Source organism: Zalophus californianus, chromosome 11, assembly GCF_009762305.2.
Source record: "Zalophus californianus isolate mZalCal1 chromosome 11, mZalCal1.pri.v2, whole genome shotgun sequence".
In the NCBI taxonomy this organism is placed as follows: domain Eukaryota; kingdom Metazoa; phylum Chordata; class Mammalia; order Carnivora; family Otariidae; genus Zalophus; species Zalophus californianus.
Window position 1 is genome coordinate 68,453,345 of NC_045605.1, and position 19,603 is coordinate 68,472,947.

A 19,603-nucleotide genomic window follows, 5' to 3' on the forward strand; every position below is an offset into this window, starting at 1 on the left:
TCTGTGATCGGTGGTCTTCTGTGTGGTCATCCTGTAAATGACATGTGTGGGTTTCTCAGGGGCTGCTCAGTCTCACCCCGCTCTGCTCAGAGGAGCAGCTGTGTCTGCTGTGGGCGCCTAATAGTGGTTGACACCCTCACCTACCAAGGTGTCTCTGCAGGGGCAGCCGGGGCTGGGACGTCTCTTCTAGCCCCCGTGCTCCTCTGTGTGGAGCCCCGGAGATTCTTCTCCCTGAGCTCCAAGGAGAATGAGGGGACTGAGGGGGGACCAGGGGGATCACCAAGTTCTCCCCAAGCACACTGCACAAGTCCCTTCGTGCCTCGCTTCCTCTGACATCCAGGGAGCCTCCCCCCGCCTCCCTGCTTTGGAAGTCTCTAGCTCAGAAGTGGGCACACATGTGGCCCGCGATTCCAGAACCACAGGCCAGGCTCTCCCCAGAGTATCTTCACTCTGTGTCACTTGGATGGCAGCACCAAGGCTGGCCCTGAGCTCCCCTTGGCAAGGACCCCTCTCCCAGTTACCTGTGGTCTCTTGGAGCCCCCTCCCTGGGCTCAGTTCTCTTTTGAAAATAGCACAGAAAGAGGGTTTTTTTTTTTTTCCTCTCTTTTGTTGTTTCATTCATTGTCTTACATCTAAGAACACCTTCTTGGAGAGAAAACAGTTTTCCAGAAATACTTGTCACAGCTGATTCAACTTCCTTACTTGGTCTAAGCATATAAGAAAGGCCTTCTGATTTTTTTTTAAAGATTTTATTTATTTATTTGAGAGTGAGCAAGAGGGAGAGCACAAGCGGGGAGAGGGGAAGAGGGAGAGCAAACTGCCCACGAGCAGGGAGCCCAAAGCCAGGCAAGGCCTTCTGATTTTTATTTTGCAAAATATAATGCCAAAGTTTATGCTAGCATTCATTATTTCTATAAAGTAAATTTGAGTATTGGAACAATTGGTCCAGGTAAGAAATTGTATATAGAGTGTGGTACGGAGAAGGTTCTTCTAAGTTTCGGAGAAGTGGGGGAACGTGAGTGAGGTATGGTACTGGGAGCCCCCCAATAGTGAGCTCACGGGGCGGAGGGGCCACAGGTGTGAGGAGAAGGACCAGAGCAGCACGGGCAGAGGCAGGAGGCTTCTCTGAGCAGGTGCTCCCTGAGAGCACTTGAAAGGAAAGCAGGAGTTCACCAGGTGGGTCAAGGGAGCCACACCTGCAAAACAGCGTGGGCCCAGTTGAGGCCACATGCTCTTGAGAACTTAAGTATTCCGGTGGCCTAGAGCTTTGGGCATCAGATGGGCAGAGCAGGGCAAGACAGGACAAGAAGCGAGCAAGCAAGCCCATTGTGGAGGTTTGATGTTTCCTGGCAGGGCGTTTCTGGAAGGCTCGGGGCAGAGCAGTAAAGCCACTGAAGTGTTTTAAACAAGGGGGTGTCCTGTCTGTGACTGGGGCGTGGAGGGGCAAGTGTAGGGAGGAGAGCAGCCTGGATGGAGGCAGTGGCCAGGGGACAGAGGGGAGCAGCTAGGGCTGCCCGTCAGAAGGCTAGTGGGGTGAGGGGAGGAGAGGGTGCCCACGTGGGTCCTGGATTGCTCATCCGGGGGCTGGAGAGGAGCATGGGACCTGGGTGGGGAATCAGACCGAGGTGGAAGGGCATATGGTAAGTGCTCCGGAAGCACTGCCCTGGGGACCTGGTGTCCGGGGGCTGCTCCACGGAGGCTTAAGGACTGGAAGCCCAAGATCCCGTCGTGCTGTTTGCACGTGTCCAGACTGGCTCCCAGAGTCAGAGGGCGAGGGTGTCTGAATGGGACAGCAAAGGGGAGTAACTTAGGAGGACAAGAGCAGCCCTGTTCCTGGACATTCATTTGAAGACCTCTGCCACGATCAAGCCCCAGGTAATCGGAGAGCTGCAAGAAGTAGCCAGCGGAAGGTGCAAGCCCAGGAGTTTCGCTTCAGAAAGGTCCGGAAAGGCCCATTCACAGCCTGAGTCTTGCCGTCTCAAGGTGGAGCCGGGAGGGGGTAGGAGGGCAGGCGCAGCCGCCTGTGGAGCCGGTTCCTCGGAGATGCAGGGACCACAGGGCGGAGCGGAGGACCCCCCCCCCCCCCCCCCCCGCCGCCCCGTCCCGCCCCGCCCCGCCCGCAGGAGAAGGCAGGGCCGCAGGCCATCTGCTAACTCGGGCGCGCCTTCTCACCACTGACTCCCCTTCGCTTTGGGCGCCCGCACTGTGCTTGAGCTTCCCGGACAGGGTCTTTAAGCGTCTTGCCTTGCTTCCAGCGGTCTTAGAGATGGGCCTGTGCACGTGTGTCCGGCCTAATGCTTCCTGGATGCTCGCTTGCCGTGGTCGCTGGTTGTCTGCCGGTGGGGCGGACGCGCGGCTGTCCTTGGCGGTGATGCGGCTTCTGGAGCCCCTGCGCCCTCCCGCCGTGTGACCTTGGCGAGTGTCCTCCTTGAGTCTCTCTCTGCCTCCGTCTTCTCAACCAGTGAAAAAAACCAGAGTATCTACCTCAGAGAATTATTTTCAGGCCTCAATAAGTGAGTCTACATAACACCGTCAGAACGGTGCCTGACGCCAAGCACACAGTCAATAAATGTTCGCTAGTAATTGTATTGCCTGACCCAGTGGGAGAAATGAAAAGTCCAATTATCTTCTTTCTCGTAAGGCCGCATCCAAGAATCCATGTTTAATCATTTCAAAAGCATTGTTTGTCCTAGAAGAGCTCTCCTGCCGGATTGCTTCACGTGTTCCCAGTTTGGCTGAGCAGGCGGCTGGAGGCTGCCCGCTGAGCCTCTCCCCTCACTGAGGGGAGCTTGTTCCACGTACCCCCTGCCCCAAGTGACCTGTGTGGGTTTTCTTTTCTTGTGGGCCCTGCTGTAGGTTTCTGGAAGAAGTTGACTGCCTGAAAGGAAACGACAAAACATGAAAATCGCTTTGAGGTGACCCATAAGTCCAGTGGCCCCTTGCTCCTCCCAAGGTGGATCTGAGCTTTAAGAACTGTAATTTCAGGTAATGAAATCGCACCCCCAGCCCCCACCTACTGTCATTGGCAGCTTCCATGGTATTTCTTTCAGGAAGTGTGGTTTCTCCCTGCAGCCCAAAACTTGGGGGAGAGGCCACCTCGTGCAACAGTCTAGCTGTTCATAAAGAGGGAGTGGGGGCCAGAAGTGGCCCCCCCTATGTCTCCCGGGCGGCCCAGAGGCTCGCCAAGACCCTGAAGGAAGGACTCTGTACTCCTCCCTCATCTACTTCTCCTCATGTCCGTGATAATGATAACTTCTAGCAACTGCCCATCAGGGCCTTTGGTGTGATTAAATGACTGTAAAATGCTTCCCAAAGAGTAATTGGAATAACCAGGAAATTTCTGAAAATGAAAAGTCCTAAGAGGAAAAGGTTTTGTTCTACCTGATAGTAGAATGTATTATGAGGCCACTATAACAAATAGTGTGGTACTGGATTGGAAGTAACTAGATCAAAGGAACAGAATAGGAAGTCCAGAAATAGACAATAAATCAATAAAGGTGGCATTCCAAATGATTGGTGAAGGAATGTCTGGTCTAGTAAATGGTGTTGGCACAGTTATCTATCCACTGGAGGGAAAGAAGTCTCCAACCTTAGGTAGTATACCAAAAGTTATTTCCAAATGGATTAAGTGCCAAATAAATAAAATTATAAAAATATTAGTAAAGAGGATATTTCTATTTTGGGGTGAAAAAAGGCTGCTTTTAAAACACGTCACTTTTAGTATCACATACAAATACTGCAAGCCAAGTTAAAAGGCAAAAAGGGGGTGGGTATTTATGACATCTGTGACAAACAAGGATTGAATATTCATAATGTGCAAACTTATTTATTCATTCAACATCTGTTTATTGAGTACTTACTATATGCTAGAAAGTGTTGTAGGCTACTAGGGTGCAAGTAGTTAACTAAACAAAATCCCTGCTCCTCTGATGCTTATAGTCTAATGGAGAGGAAGTAAATAAGTTGATTATGGATAGGGGCCATGGAAAAAAAATGAAGCAGGGTGGGGGGGTTGGTTAGGGTGGATTGGGGGGAGGTTGCAGTATATGGATATTCAGGGAAGTTTCACTGCCGAAGTGACCTTTGAGAAGAAATATGAAGGAGAAAGGAGAGGAGTGGTTAAATTTGGATGTCTTTGCGAATGTTGAGCTGCTGGGATTTTCTGACGGATTGGGTGCAGGTTGTAAAAGGAAGCAAGGAGTCAGGATGACAGGTTTGGGGCCTGAGCGTTCAGAAGTGTGAGCATCACTAAGGGGCTTGGCTTGGGGAGAACCAGGGGTTTGGTTTGATGTTTCAGTTAGGTCTCTGTTGTATATCCAAAGGGAGACCTCAGGGAAATGGTCCTCTAAGTTTGGAATTCAGGAGTGGTCCAGGCTGGAGGTGTAAGTTTGGGAGTTCTCAGAGCCTAGATCATATTGGAAGCAGCGGAGCTAGACCGATCTCTTAGGGAGTGGCTATAGACAGAGGAAGTCTGAGGACATCTGCAGGACTTTCATGTGGAGGCGAGGGAGGGGGAGGAACCCACAAAAGAGACCAGCATGGAAAGAGTGGCCACCGAGATAGAAGGGGACAATGAGAAGGTGGCCTCTCCAAAGCCAAGAGACAGGAGGGACAGATCAGCTCTAGCAGATGTTGGAATGGCGCAAGTAGGAGGGAATGGAGAACCAGCCACTGGATTTAGCAATGAGCAGCTGGCCAGGGAACCTGACAGGGGCTGTTCTGTTGGAATGATGGGGACAAAAAGCCTGATTTGAGTTGCCTTGTACTGAGTAAGAGGAAAGGAACTGGAAACAGAAATGGGGTACTGACTAGAAGGGAATGGAGTTCAAAAAAATATGTGGTTTTTCCCCGAAATGAGAGTTGTTGTTTGTTTGTATCCAAACGAGAGTGACCCAGTAGGGTGGGGAAAGTGGACGGTGCAGGATGAGCGGCCGGGAGAGAATTGCAGGGTGCTGGTCTTCAGTAGCGAGAGACGATGGAGTGCCCACCCGTTGGGGGTGGCAGCGGCCGGCGGCGGGGGTTCCTAACCAGCAGCGTCTGGGTGGACCAGTGGATGTGCTTCCTTTACTCAGTGGGGTAGAGAGCCAAGTATCTGCCGAGAGTGAGGGTGGGGAGCTGTCGGAGGCTTGCAGAGAAGAGAGAGGGTGTGACATTCTTGGTCCCGGTGGTGGGGGGGCACGGAGCAAATGGAGCAGGAGAGTCAAGGATCACCGGGCAGAGCTGGTGTTGGAGGTGTGAGAGGTTGTGGGTGGAAAGTGAGAGTGGCCAGTTCATTGTGTGCTTGTCTCCCCCCAGGCTCAGGTGCGCAGGTGCACATGAGTTAGGAGGCCCATCCATACTGAAGAAAATATGGTAGGAAGGACATGAGTGGGCACAAAGGAAACCAGAGAAACGCCTATAAACATAGGGACAGCATCCGTAATCATTTAAAAATGCAAGTAAAAACCAGTGGGGTTTTGTGCTTTCCTTCAGATTGACAGGAGCTCTTGTTGGGAATATAAATTATTGGAGCTCTTTGACAGCACGGTGTTCCAGAACGTACCAAGACATACCATGTGTGTTCCCTTTTGTCCTGCTTTTAGACATTTTAGACTGAGCGATAATAGCTCCAGGGCCTGGAGTTAGACCACAAAGATGCTCTCTCCGGCAGTGGTTGTGAAAGTGAAAAGTTAGCCCACACCCAACCCTGGTGCACTCATCTGTGGGCAGAACCGTAATCAGGAAACTGAGCTCACAGTCCCCTCTTGCTTTGCAGATGAAGAAACTTGAGCCCAGAGAGAGGGAGTGACAGCCCCAGCCACGTGGTGTGGAGCTGGGACCCCGTCTGTGGGCAGTGCGTGGCCCTCTTCAACTTGGTTTGGAGTCGGAGTCCCTTGCAAGGTACTTGGCAGCCTCTTTTCTTGGGCCGGCTGACTCCACGCTTATAACACATAAATTCTCAAAATGTGTTGCAAATTGGTCTACAATGTCTTTATATCCTGATGCAGGTTTTCCTGGCAGGTGCAAAGGCTAGTCAGGGAAGGCAGGACAGACTTTGCGTGGCCCACTGATAGACAGCGACCATATTTTCCCGGCTGCTGGGAGGGACCCACGGTCTGAGAAAGGATATTTTCTGCTTTCCTATGACTTTTACAAAAGTCACAAAAACACAAAGATAACCAGTAAATCATATTTATTTTATGGACTAGAAGTAAATAAAATTAGAACTGTCAGAGAATATCTGGTCCCCTCCATGGGAGGAGCCCCGGGCCCCAAGTCCTAGAGCCCTTGAGTTCTGGGGTTGTTCTTGCATGCCCTGGCACGGGGATGCAGGAGAAGCTAGCCACTTGCTCTGGACTTTGGATCTTCATCAGAAATATGAGCGGGGGGCGCCTGGGTGGCTCGGTTGGTTAAGCATCTGCCTTCGGCTCAGGTCATGATCCCAGAGTCCTGGGATCGAGCCCCGCATCGGGCTCCCTGCTCAGCAGGGTGTCTGCTTCTCCTTCTCCCTCTGCTGCTTCCCTTACTTGTGCTCTCTCTCTGTCAAATAAATAAATAAAATCTTAAAAATATGTGAGCAGGTTAACCTGCATTATCTATGCTAACTCCTAAAGCATGCCCACTGTCCTCTCCGGCCCGCTGCGTCCCTGCCCCAGCTGGCCCTGGGGGAGCTGTGTTGGTGCAGTAGACCAGCACCCCAACCCTCCGCGGGACCACCCTGGCCCTCCACCGCGGTAGAGAGAACGTGTAGAAATCGCCTTTGTGCCTCCTTGTACCAGTTCCAGACCTCCAATGGCCGACCAGAGAATGGACATTTCTTCAACAATCAGTGACTTCATGTCCCCGGGCCCCACCGACCTGCTCTCCAGCCCCCTCGGCACAGGCAGCATGGATTGCAACCGCAAGCGGAAAGGCAGCTCTACCGACTACCAGTAAGGCCTTCTGGGACTCTTGGTGTCCATTCCCTGCACATCGAGGGGCCAACTGCTGTTCCTCCTGGAAGAAGGGGTCCTCTTTGTGGAAAGGGATGGAAATGAAAGATCCAAGTCTAGGTGGCCCCACAGTGGGGTTTGTTTTTGTTTTGTTTTGTTTTTGCTTTTATCTTCCCCCTGGATTGCAAGCAGGAGGGAGCCTCCAGCCCTGCTGAGGCACCCCATCCCCCCTCCCCTCCCCAAACTGTTCCACATCAAGGGAAAAGGAAGAGCCTTAAAGCCAAGGTCTGCCTTTCACCCTTTTCCTTTGCCCTCCTTGGCTCCCTTGAGCAAGATGGCTAAGCCCCTGGATGTAATCTCAGTGGTTTCAAAGAGGACTTTGCCTGAGGCTCTCTCTGAGGAAGCCCTCAGTTGCTTAATTATGTTTGTGGAAGGAGTGAGTGCAGGTCGTCTCTGAAAGTTCTATAGGAACATTGGTATTGCCCTGAAACATTATTCAAATTAGTATGTACCTGTTTTATTAAATAGTATTTTTGTTTCTTTTTAGACTTGATGACTTTTCTTTTGAGTAAGTAAATTTGCACACTTACAGTCAACTCTATCTGTACAAACGCCCAGGGAATAGACTGCCGCATAGAACATTCAAAGGCACGTTTTGTTTTGTTGAGGCAACTGCGTGGAATCTTCTCTCCATGTCCACTTAAGAGGTTTTCTCTTGTTTAATGAGGGAAAAATCTCCAAGGAGGTATCTCCCCCACAGCAGATGTCCTTTCTGCTGAAGTTCACAGGTCGAATTTGGGGAGCACAGTGGCTGAAGGTCAGATGCCCACTAGGAGATGCTATGATTAATATGTAAGTGATCCCAGATGATTGAGCAAGCCAACGCCCAGGGGATGGAGAGTGGGTGTGCGGACTGAGAGGGTTCTTCTGGAGCAGTCCCTCCCCAACAGGGAGGCCAGGAGATGTTTTCCACGGACCACTTGTCTTGGGCGGATGGAGTCACTGGTGCCTTCTAAGACCTCTGCTATCTAAACCTGTGGTTTCCAACCTTGTCCCCACCCAAGAGCTCCAGGTTTCCCTCATGGACCCCGTTTACAAATCTTCTGTGATTCATGGAGACCCTATTAAGCCCCCCTCATCCCTTTCCCTGTCATTTCATTGTGCTAAATGTGTCTGATCGGTCAGGCGGAACTCTCTTCACCTGGGATGATTATCCTGGCCTCAGTGACCAGATACAAGCCAAGACAAAAGGGGAGGGAGAGTTTTGGTTTTCCCCTGTGGCCTGCATCCTGTCTTCTGTGCTTTAGGACTAGCTAGACAAGCTCTCTGCCTGTGAGGCAGTCAAGGGCTCCTGGTTGGGAACCCCTGTTCTAGAATGCCCATGCTGTGATTCAGGGCTCCTGAGAAAAGTTGTTTTTGCCCTTGGGACTACACTGTTTGAAGGGCCATATGCCTCTCTTCTTCCAGGATAAAAGAGAAAGACAGGCCCAGGTGCCAGGCAGTGCCTTCCTGGTGATAAACTTAGGGGCTGGAGAAGGGTGTGAGCTGACCCCAGGGGGACTTGGAACCCCTTCCTTGGAGGATTCTAGTTTGTTTTCTACTAAACCGTGAGGTGCCATGAAACTTGGATCTCTGGAGTCTGTAAAAAGGGGGGTAGATCCCTGCTGTGACCCCAGGATCCTCTGCTGCCAACCAGGGCTCCACGCCCCTCAGCCCCACTCGTGCCCTGTCTCCCAGTTCCTCGGGCCTTGGGGGTTCCCACCTGGCTGAGAACCAGAACATTGTGTATCCGTGTCTTTGAAAAGCTGCCTCAGGGCTCTGCTCAGTGCTGCTTTGTGGGTTCTTTGGTCTCCCCTCCTCACTTCACCCTCCCACCAAATATATATGTATGCACACGTATATTTGAGGCTTGGTATATTTTACAAATGAATGAACTCCATTTATCCAGAATGATGAGGGGAATAAGGTATTATAGTTATTTGGACACTCTGATTAAGAATTTCCATAAATGCTCTGTATTCCTGATTTCCAAAATATGGCATAAAATATGTTAACAGCATGCTCTGTTGATGGCCGTACGTCATTTTTGTTTGATCATCTGGAAAACCGGTCCTAGTTTGGTAGGGGCAAGCTGTGTTTGTTTGACTAGTCTACGTCAGTCATCAATACTGTGGATATTTGAACTCTCTGATTATTTGGTTTCTGGATAAATGAGAGCCTTCCATGTTGTAAGAAGCAGCTTTGTATGTGTTTATTGACAGATACTCATGTTCTCTCTTGTTTTTTCAGAGAAAGCATGGACACAGACAAAGACGACCCTCACGGAAGGTACCATGAACCTAGTCGTGACGTTCATCCTGCTAGCTATTTTCCTTGCATAATTACGTGTTCTGTTACTTGGTGCAGGTCCCACCTGTGTCCTTGGATGGGGATAAGCAAGGAGGCTGGGAGCCTGGGAGCTCAAGATGCTCTCCTCTGGGCCCAGCCCCCAGTGTGGATAATAAGAGCCCTTGTGTGTTGAGAGAGATGACAGGGATTAAGCAGGGAAATGAATGAAGCTGGGAAGAAAAGAGAGTTGTGTGACTTTGCCATTAGTCTCCCAGGGTTTGTGTCTGATCTTTTGCTTTTCTTTTCCCCTTCCCTTCCAGGTTAGAATACACAGAGCACCAAGGAAGGATCAAAAATGCAAGGTAAGCGTGGACCTGTCTATACACCGACCTGGTTCTGGGCGCTCGGAGTGCCGCTGAGCCGGCTCTGTGTGTCTGGTCCCTGTCGGTCTGAGCATCCCTTCGGGGATTGGGGTGGGGGTGCCTTGGCTGTGGCCACCTGCCGCTTGTCCTCTCCATACTGAGTTGGCCTTCACTCTTGGCTACCTAAGCACATTTAACCTGCAGGGGACTTTGGAAGTAGCAGAAAGCCCTGCAAGGCTGAAGCTCTTCCCCAGCAGGTTGCTCCTTCCTGACTCGAGGGCCCTCCAGAGTAGACCTGGCTCAGTGACTCCATTCTTGGGCCGGGCCTTGCCTCTCAGAGCGGTCCTTCTTGCCCAGCAAGGGAGGCATGGGGCTGCCTGCGCCCTTGAGTAGATTCTCGAACTCGGTCCCTCCTGCCTCCAGCCACACTTGCTGACCCCATCCACGTGGGTCTGCCCTCCTGCCAGTGACTCCAGGGCCATCTGAGGCAGTCATGACACAGACCCAGGGCTGCAGAATTCGACTGGCCTGAGACTTCTAGCTTTCCCCGCACAGCCTAGCTGTGGTGGGAGGTCCCTCTTGGTGGCTCTGTTGCTATGGCAGCAAACGACATTTCCACTGGTGATGCACTCCATCGGGGACAATCACAAATGGCAGGTACAAACCAGTCAGGGAGAGCATGTGTGCCTGTGGATGCATCCTCCTGCCTTGACGGGCAGCCACTCCTGGGAGGGAAGAGTGCGACACTCTTCAGAGGAAGCTCTTGGGGACAGATGGAGCATCTGCTGTGTCCTGGTGGAGTCATGGTTGATCCAAAGATGGCAGCACTAGTTACCTAGGGACTCAGTTGGGAGTCTCTGACAGGCCACACAGCGGGCTCCTCACAAACCTCAGAGATCTCTGCAGGACTACAGCCTCCCCCGCTCCCCCCGCAAAGCCATTCTGGATGCTTTGCTCTTTGCAGACTCTACCTCCCTTCCCTTTCCTTCCATGCCCATCTTAAATTCCAACTTTACAGAGGCTGAGAGGAAAAGAAAGGACAAATTACCAATCCAGTTTACTCTGAGCAGACAGTTTTTGTAATATTTCTTCCTAATTCTAAGTATGAGGTAAGCATACAAACAATAATGACCCCGCGCAGTGAGGCCACTTTTTTTGGTGACTTTAGTAGAAAAGCCAAGTTCCAAGCCTTGTGCAGATTCTAAACGTTGCCCTGTCGGGGGAATGTCAGAAGCCGTGATAACTTATTTTTGTCATTGTCTCCTTGAGGCTCGACTTCATTTTCTAGAAATCATTTTTCCTGTTGTTGTGCAGGGAAGCTCACAGTCAGATTGAAAAGAGGCGTCGGGATAAAATGAACAGCTTCATTGATGAATTGGCTTCTTTGGTGCCCACGTGCAATGCCATGTCCAGGAAATTAGATAAACTTACTGTGCTGAGGATGGCCGTTCAGCACATGAAAACATTACGAGGTAAGACTTTATTGTTCTTGATGCCCTTGCCCACACATGTTCCCTCCCTTGCCTAGGGTGTGCCTGAGTCCCCAGGACCGTGTGTATTATTTGCCAGTGTGTAGCCTTGAGTAACTGTCCTTCCCGGCAGTAGACCTGATGCCAAATGAAGTGATTCCTGAGCTTATGTGGGTGTCCATTTGGGATTTTGCGGTCCTACATCCCCAGGGAGTAGAGGCTGTGGTCTGTGCGCGCGTCTGCACGTGTATGTGATAGGCAGGCTACGTGCATGTCGGGGAGGACCCACATCTTGCATGTGTCTGTGCGCTGGGCCCCACCTGCCCAGTGATCACCATCAGACATGCAGGTGCCCTTGGTGACGCAGAGAAGTCTGTTGCTGTTTTTAAGGGGAAAATTCACCGTGGCTCCTTTAAAGAGTGAGTCACTAGTTGATGGTTCTTGCTGCGTTTTACTGTCAGGGATGAACACTGATGATATTTTCATGTTCCTGGAATTTTCCCAAACCAGATAGACTCTCTATGAAGGAGGCAGTATTTTCCTTCTTTTCTGAGTGTGGGGTGGGTGAGAACACAGAGGCAGAAATGTGGAAGCAACTTATCCAGACCGCAGGAGAAAGCTGCAGTGTCGCAGGCACTTTAGTGAACGCTGGGCCTGGCATGTTCCATGGCCTGTCTTGGACCCTTTGAGGAAATTGGAAAGTGGGCGCTCAGTCAGACCTCTGACCTGCGTGGTAAAAGAATTGCGTCTTTATGTTTCCACAAAGCCACCAGAAAGAAGGAGTAGCCGGTTTCGTCTGCCTTTTGATCACTATTCAGACACATCAGCATCGTGTCCTGTGCTGTGAGGGTGGCATCTAAACATTACTATTAGGGAAGATTGTGGGGATTAAATTATTATAAGCTCATTTTTTATTAAATTGGAAGGAAACGAGGGACAAATCTCGAGTTATATAAAAAGCAGGGATGTGGCTCAGTGTGTGCCTTGTTAGTTGATATGAAAGTCAGACACATTCTGTCAACCTCCTCCTTCACCGTGGTACTGAGAATTGCTACAGATCTTTTCCATTTTATTTCTTCACTGTTCTAACCATTTTTGCAGATTCCAAGGTCATTTGCTGCCAGCATCTTTCTCTGTTACTATACGGTGTTCTCCTGTATGGTGTTCTCTCGTACGGTGTTTTTCCTATACGGTGTTCTCTATATGGTGCCAGACGGATGGCCTTTTAAGCATCTTGTCCCCTTTCAGCCCGAGGAGCCAGAGTTGTATTCACTGAAGTAATGCATTTCTCTGGGTTGCCAAGCTCATTTACCTCACCCTGATGAAGAAGCACTCCCACTAAATGCCTTCTACAGTATATTTATTTACTCAGAGCCTGGCCGCCTGGGTGATTTCCCAGGAAGGCTCAGCGTGGTCATTTGAGGGACTGCTAGACAACGCATTTAATGTCGGCCCTGGGAGGAGGGAACCCTCCCAGGAGCCTCTGCCGGTTGACTTCCAAAGCTGCCTTCTCTCTCTGAAGCAGATTTATACTTCCATCTATGACCTCTTGGCTCCCCTACAGTGACCAGAGCAAACCTGTTAGGTCCCCTGTGGGCAGCAGTGTTGTCTTTTCAATGGATCCTGTCCGAAGCCCGATCTAGCCCTGTGTCTGTTAAGGAAAAAGGAGAGAACGTTGAAGTCCCAGGTGTGGTAGGGACGAGGCCACATCTGGAAGGTCGGAGGCAGTGAAGTGCTATGAGCCATTCCCTGAATAGAAAGTGTACCAACTCTCTCTCTTTTTTTTTTTCTCCCTCAGGTGCCACCAACCCATACACAGAAGCAAACTACAAACCAACTTTTCTGTCAGATGATGAATTGAAACACCTCATTCTCAGGGTATGTCACAATTATGAGCTTGTCTTATACACGCTTACAGATTTCAGTGTGAGGTACCAGAGTGTGGGAATTTGATGTCTAAACGTTGGGCCTTTTGAGGCTGACTTCGTCTTTTCGGGTCTCCACATCTGTCTGGACAGTCTCCACAGTCCTTCCACTCTTGCTTAGACAAAAATTGAAGGCCCAGGCTACTGTGATTTTTAAATGGAAGGAGGCAGGATTTTGTACACATAGGTAGTTAAGAACCCCATTCCTGCATGAAGGTTTTAGAAAGGGACAGGCACTGATACCAACGGAGAATTTGTCTTCTCCTCACCTAAGCGCTAGCACAAAAACATCCACATACGTCTTGACACTAAAATCCCATCAAAGCAAGAAAGCTTCCAAAGATCTCTCTGCCCAAGGAGGAAACGAAATGGGGGTGGTGAGGCTCTGCCCTCTGGACCAGCGCACTCGCTTGTCTTGCTCGTCTCTGTGGAGAGGTGGCACCACGAGAGCTTGGCTTCCATGTGGCATTAGGTCTGCCTCCGGGTGGAGCAAGACCAACTTGGAAACTGAAGGGAAAGAAACAGGATTCAGAAGCCTGTCCTCTGGCCCATTGTGAGCAGAAAAACAGAAAAATGTCACCCGCCTCCGTCCCCCCACAGCCACGGTGGACGTCGCTTGCTAAGCCCCTATGGCATCTGGGCACCTTGCTTTCAGCAGACATTTGCCAGGCCTCAGGCTCCAGGCCACTCTGTCGTCACCCTGACGTTCCTCTCCGCCTGTCTTCTGGTCCTCTGTAAGTCTGGCCCGTGTGCTCACTCCAGCATTCTCTGTCCATCCCCTCCTGACGTGTTCTCTCAGTTGGAAAGCTTTCAGCTGCAAGGAACAGATGACCTGATGAACAGATAGGGTTTTGTTTCCCAAATACAGCCGGTCCTGCGGTAGGCCGGGAGGGGTTGGTGTGGTGGCTCAGTGAGGGTGGCCGGACCCAGGCTCTGTCTGTCTTCGCGAACGGTCGTGCCGAGCTCGTGTGCAGCCTGCTTCCTCAGTGTAGCCACACCAGCCAGAAACAAGGGGCAGGGGAGTGTCCGGGCCAGCTGTCCCTTTTCTCAAGAAAGGATATGCCTTCCTAAAAGCCCGATAGTAGATGTCAGCTTCTCCGGAAGGTGTTAATTGATGACCACTAGCTTCAGGGCAAGGATTTAGATTTTTTCCAGCCTCCACAGTAGAGGCGGACAAGAGTCCCCCATCAGCATTGGCCACACACACTTTCCAGAGCCACGTCCATTTGCTAGATTTTCCTTCAGAAGTGGCTCTCGGGACCCAGTGCAGAACTTCAGCTGTGGTCTGGTTGGCCTGGGGTTGAAAGGGCCTGGCTCCCTCCTTGCCGTAGAAGCCATCTTATTAGTGCCACGTTTTGGACCACTGTAATACCGTCCCTCCCACTCTCTTAGGGATTATTGTGAGGCCAAGTTTTTTCCATCCTGTATAGGTGTGGTTTGTTTTTTTGAACTTCTGTTTCTGTCAAAAAATATTTATTGGATGGTCTTACATTCCAGTTTGTCATTAGTGATCCTTCAAGGCTTCTTGTGACTGGTACATCTGATAGGCATGCCTTCTATGTCTTTCGTTCACTAATGCCCCAGATATTTCTGAGACTTAGTTCTGGGTGCGTGGCACTGTTCTAGGTACATCCAAGTCAATAATAAACACGTTGTGTGGGGGCCGGGCATCCCAGCAAGTCTGTGATGGTCCTTGGGCTGCCTCCCTCAGGGCACAGCTCTGCACTCCTCTCTTCATCCTCCTTCATCAAGCCATCCCTATTCTCAGGGAGGACTTGCTGGAGTTAAGGTACAGACTGTGCCTGCAGCATCTCTGGAGAAACCACCAGGGCCGGCTTCACGGGTGGCAGCCTCTGTAGCCACACAGGGCCACACCGGGAGTTCAGTGCTCTGCTCTTGCCCTCTGGAAGGGCATCATGTTTGAACAAGGGTCTCTGCATTTTTTTCCCATTATGTCCTGGGCCCCACAAATCCTGTGGCTTGTCCTGATTGCCATACTGCTAATTTGATGTTTTTTTGTTTTTTAAAAATTTTATTTATTTGTCAGAGAGAGCGAGAGTGTGAGCACAAGCAGGGAGAGCAGCAGGGAGAGGGAGAAGCAGGCTTCCCGCTGAGCAGGGAGCCCAATGTGGGGCTCGATCCCAGGACCCTGGGATCATGACCTGAGGCGAAGGCAGATGCTTAACTGACTGAGCCACCCAGGCGCTCCACAAATGTGTTTTATTTTGAATATATATATATATATATATATATATATATATATATATATATATGTATATGAAATTCCTATTATATATAACAGGTTTATATGTTTATATATATTTACATATAATAAATATAAACTTCTTTTGTAATGGCAAATGCTCAATAACTTTCTCCTTTTCTAAATTTCCTGTCCAATGCCCACACTTGTCAGGGTATGGAACAAGGATTTTCATGCCATTTAAACTAAATACCTCATCTTGGGTTTGCCTTTCCTGTGCTTCCGTGTCCTCCAGCATCTGTAGGACACAGTGGTGATGTGTCTCTCCTGACGAAACTCTTCTGCCCTCCCTGGCGTGCGTCCGTGGTGACGAAGCACGGTCCAATCCCTCGCCACTTCCAGGTACCCAGTGCCCAGGAATTTGCTTCAACAGAAGGCAGGGTCCGCTCAGATGTTTGAGCGGTTCAGCCGCGGGAACTGGACTTCTGTGTTCCCTTCCCAGTGCACGTCTGACGGACCGCTTTCTCTACTGAGAGCTTTCCAAATGGCTTCCATGATGGTGTGTCAGGGAGCAGTCAGCCTGATCAGTGGATGATGGCTGGATACTCCACCTCCCCATCTTCTGATAACTAGGCAGACCCCGCCAGGGCTTCTGTGTCCCTTACTAAGCCTGTCCTTCCCCGAGAGGGAGCCTGTCCTGTCTCCATGTGGCCCCGTGGTGCTGGTGGCATTCTCCTAGTCTCTGCTCATCTGCTGTCCCCTGGGACCCAGCTCCTTCACCTGGTGGCGTTTATCTGCCTGAGGGAAACCGAGTCAGAACGTGTTGAGCCTCTCCTCACTGATGATTCGCTGGCCTTTGGAGCCCTCTTGCTCTCCCTGGACGTGTTGAGACCCACTTTGTTGATGTCACAGGTTCAGGCCCAACTCTGCCCAGCATTCCCTCCAGGATGTCATCGGCAGCTTCTTCCGAGGCACCTTCTGTGCCACTTCACTTCATCCGTGAAAAGCCTCAAAACACTTCTGTGAGATGGGAGATTGCCTGCAAGGCGGTGCAGAAGTTATTAATACCCTAGCTCTTGACTGAATGAGGCTTCCAGCAGATGGTGCTTGGAAAGTCTCTTCTCCGCTGTCCTCCCCCGCCCCTGTGCTGGCTTAGGAAGAGCTCAGCCCCAGCTCCCTTCCGGCTGAGGGGCCTGGCGCAGCCTCGGCAGTGGTGGTTCGGTCCCTCCTGCCGCCTTCATGGCCGCCCTGGTGCGTGTGCCATGGTTTTCCTCTGGCACATTAACTCATTTCTTACTTCTTTGAATTATATTACATCCCCCAAGACCCTTTTGTGGGAAGGGGATTGGAGTTTCTCTAGATTCTTCCCAAGAAGAGACCAAGGACTGGTGAATAAAGATGCTGAATTAGAACTGTGGGAGCTGAGCATAAATGCAAGTGTGTGACTGAGTGTGGAGCCCCCTCCCTGCCGCTGGGAGGCCCCCAGCAGGAGCTGAGTGGTTGACCATCTGCAGAGCTGTGGGCAGCATTCACACAGAGGCCACGGAGCCTAATATCTCAGGCGCTACAGCTCTGGTGTTTATCTGCTTCAGCCTGACGGCATCCTGTCTCGATATCCATATGCCTGTCTTGGGACTTTAGATTTTTACCTGTATTTAAGGTGAAGAGGGAAGGAGAATGTAGGAGAAATTTTTGCTTTGCTTTTCTTGTCTCCCTTAGGATATAAGCAGCCCAGCCCTGGATCCAGAAATGATAGTCAAGAACAGTAGTTCTCAGTCCTTGTACATGAAAATCATTTGGAGTAGGGGTGAGAACAAGACTCCTGATCCAGCGCCCCCCCCCCCCCGACCAGGAGCATAAGAACAACAAACAACACACCACTCCCCATGCTGAGAAGCACTGTTCAAGAGCATGCTCTGTAAACGGAAGTGTTCAAGTTGAGGATAGATGGTGGTCAGGATACAGGAGAGGGGGTTTTGATCTTAAAGGTTCCTTTCAATCTCAGATTCTGTGATTCTACATAGTTACGATTAAAGCAATAAAATAGGACTTCTCCGGACTTGATACTCTCAAAGGAAAAGTCTTAAAGTGAATTCACTGTTGTAACAGAAATTACTTCAGTTGGACCGTCCCCTATAATCATTAGATGATCTATGTGTCTGGACCTGCCTGGGAGAGCATCTTACTCCTCTCCTGATGCATTAGTTGTGAGCATCCTGTGACTATCAATGAGTACAGTTCTGTGCTTTGGGTACTTAGCAAACCAAGTCCTTATTTGCTATCAGAGTGATTACAAATCGTGTTTCCTAAAGTGTGATAAATTGATTATCCATTTCTCCTGATTAGGCAGCAGATGGATTTTTGTTTGTCGTAGGATGTGACCGAGGGAAGATCCTCTTTGTCTCCGAGTCTGTCTTCAAGATCCTCAACTACAGTCAGGTATGGCTCCTGTTTGGGTTGGTGGTGGGCAGGCTCCCAGCAGCCAGAAAGGTCGCCCCGCGTTTTAGAATAATTATAATATACAAGTCACATGGAAGATGCTTGTACCGTCCTCCCACACACACCCAGTGCTTCTTCCAGAAAATTTGTCATTTCTTAACAGAGAAATGAATTTAAACCTAAAAAAAAAAATCTTTTTTTTTTTTTTTAAAGATTCATTTATTTTTGAGAGAGAGTGAGAGCATGTGTGCATGTGTGCATGGTGGGGAGGGGCAGAGGGAAAGAGAATCTTAAGCAGACCGCGCACTCAGTGCGGAGCCCAATGTAGGGCTCGATCTCACGACCCGGAGATCATGACCTGAGCTAAAATCAAGTGTCGGGCACTTAACCAACTGAGCCCCCCAGGGGCCCCTAGAAAAAGACTTTTGGATATGTTCCACGTTTCCCTCGCAGGAAGGTTTAACTGATCTCATCACCAGCTTTATACTTTCTTGTTGCTACCCAATGACTATGCCACAACTGAAGGGGGGTGGGAGGCGGGAGGGGCTATCTGACAGGGAAAGGCAGGTCAGAGAATACCCAGAGAATAAAACAATTGGGAATCCACCGATACTTTGTTTGTGATGATGTATCCCTTTTGAATTCTGTTGAACCGTGGCTTCCTCTAAAAAAAAAAAAAAAAAAAAAATGACCCTAATAACCCCTACCTTTTATGATTGTTCATAGGATCAAATAAGATAAACATTCCCAAAAGCTTCTAGAGCAGAGTTTTTCATTTACTCTGTCCCCAACATTTTTACTCATCCATTCATTCACTCACTCCTTCACCTACTGGTGTTTGCACGGGAAGTTGGTAAGGCAGCAGAATTGAAGAATCAAAAAAACGTGTATACATTTGAAGGGATGTAAGTTGAATGTGTCCACAGTGTCTTGCTCTTCTTGGTCTTCAAGCAAAGTTATGGAGGTGGTCGTGGCTGAAGAGCACGGGGCCTCGGGCTAGAGTCTGCACCCACGCCCTGTGTCCCTAGAAGGGCTTTCGTGGGCATCAGAAATCAGTCAAAGGGAACGTGTGCAGCTGAAAGATTCCTGCCTTCAAGGAGCATGAACTGTTTTTAGAAGTATCAATATAATTAAGCCCTTTTCCCCTCATGTGTTATCAAAACCAAACTCCCAATGCCTCGTTCCCTGTGTCTATATCTAGGCAGAGTGATTGGATAGGTGTACATGTTCACATGGGAAATCTTTGAAATGCTCCTGCTTAGAAAGACAAAATAAAGACAAAGCAACCTGCTGGGTAAGTTCTGTTCCACGCGCCGTTGACTCGTTTCCGTGCTTCATCCCCTCAGAATGATCTGATCGGTCAGAGTTTGTTTGACTACCTGCACCCTAAAGACATCGCCAAAGTGAAGGAACAGCTCTCGTCCTCAGACACAGCACCCCGGGAGCGGCTCATAGATGCAAAAAGTGAGTCCAGGAGAAGGCTGCGGCTGCGTCCTCGGGGCTCCCTCTGACCGCGAGCGAAGACAGCCACTTGTGGCCCCCGCGCTCGGCCTCTGGCCCCCCTCCTCTCTGCCCTTTATCTGGGTCACAGGTGCTCTCTTTGGCTCAAGTCAGTCCTTCACCTTCTTTCCTATTTGTTTGTTTTGTTTCACATAAAGAAGCAACAACTCAATGTCCAAATCCAGTGAGAGGAAAAACAGCTACTTTGATTCTTTCTGGTTTTTAGTCTTTTTTTCTCCCCCCGCCCAGAATCTAGAACTTCCCACTTGTATGCTCCTGAGTTTCAAGGGCTCACGCCAGTTTGACTGGTTCCCCCCGAAAAAAATTCCCTCGGTTTACCAGAGTTACACACATGCAGCCTCCTAAGATAAAAGTAAGAAAACATGAAACATAAAAGTTCCTTTGGCCAAAGTGGTTCCTCGTTAGTCGGCTCCCCTTCCTGGCTTCCTTCTTTAGCCGCGGAACC

The 19,603-nt window shown here is 50.0% G+C and overlaps 1 protein-coding gene across 16 annotated transcripts in view; it reads left to right on the top strand.

Annotated features, from left to right (window-relative positions):
- Positions 1-19,603, top strand: part of ARNTL (aryl hydrocarbon receptor nuclear translocator like) — a 98,664-nt gene that overhangs the window by 61,415 nt on the left and 17,646 nt on the right. For 6 of the 16 annotated variants that reach the window (XM_027578602.2, XM_027578601.2, XM_027578604.2 and 3 more), the window contains 11 exons: positions 2,857-2,985; positions 5,756-5,880; positions 6,759-6,911; positions 7,459-7,479; positions 9,201-9,239; positions 9,560-9,601; positions 10,916-11,073; positions 12,869-12,948; positions 16,918-17,005; positions 17,573-17,637; positions 18,984-19,101. In XM_027578602.2, the coding sequence (XP_027434403.1) occupies positions 6,772-6,911; positions 7,459-7,479; positions 9,201-9,239; positions 9,560-9,601; positions 10,916-11,073; positions 12,869-12,948; positions 16,918-17,005; positions 17,573-17,637; positions 18,984-19,101 (751 nt within the window). In that variant the 5' untranslated portion in view covers positions 2,857-2,985; positions 5,756-5,880; positions 6,759-6,771. The other 10 variants (XM_027578608.2, XM_027578609.2, XM_027578610.2 and 7 more) reach the window with 8 other exon arrangements.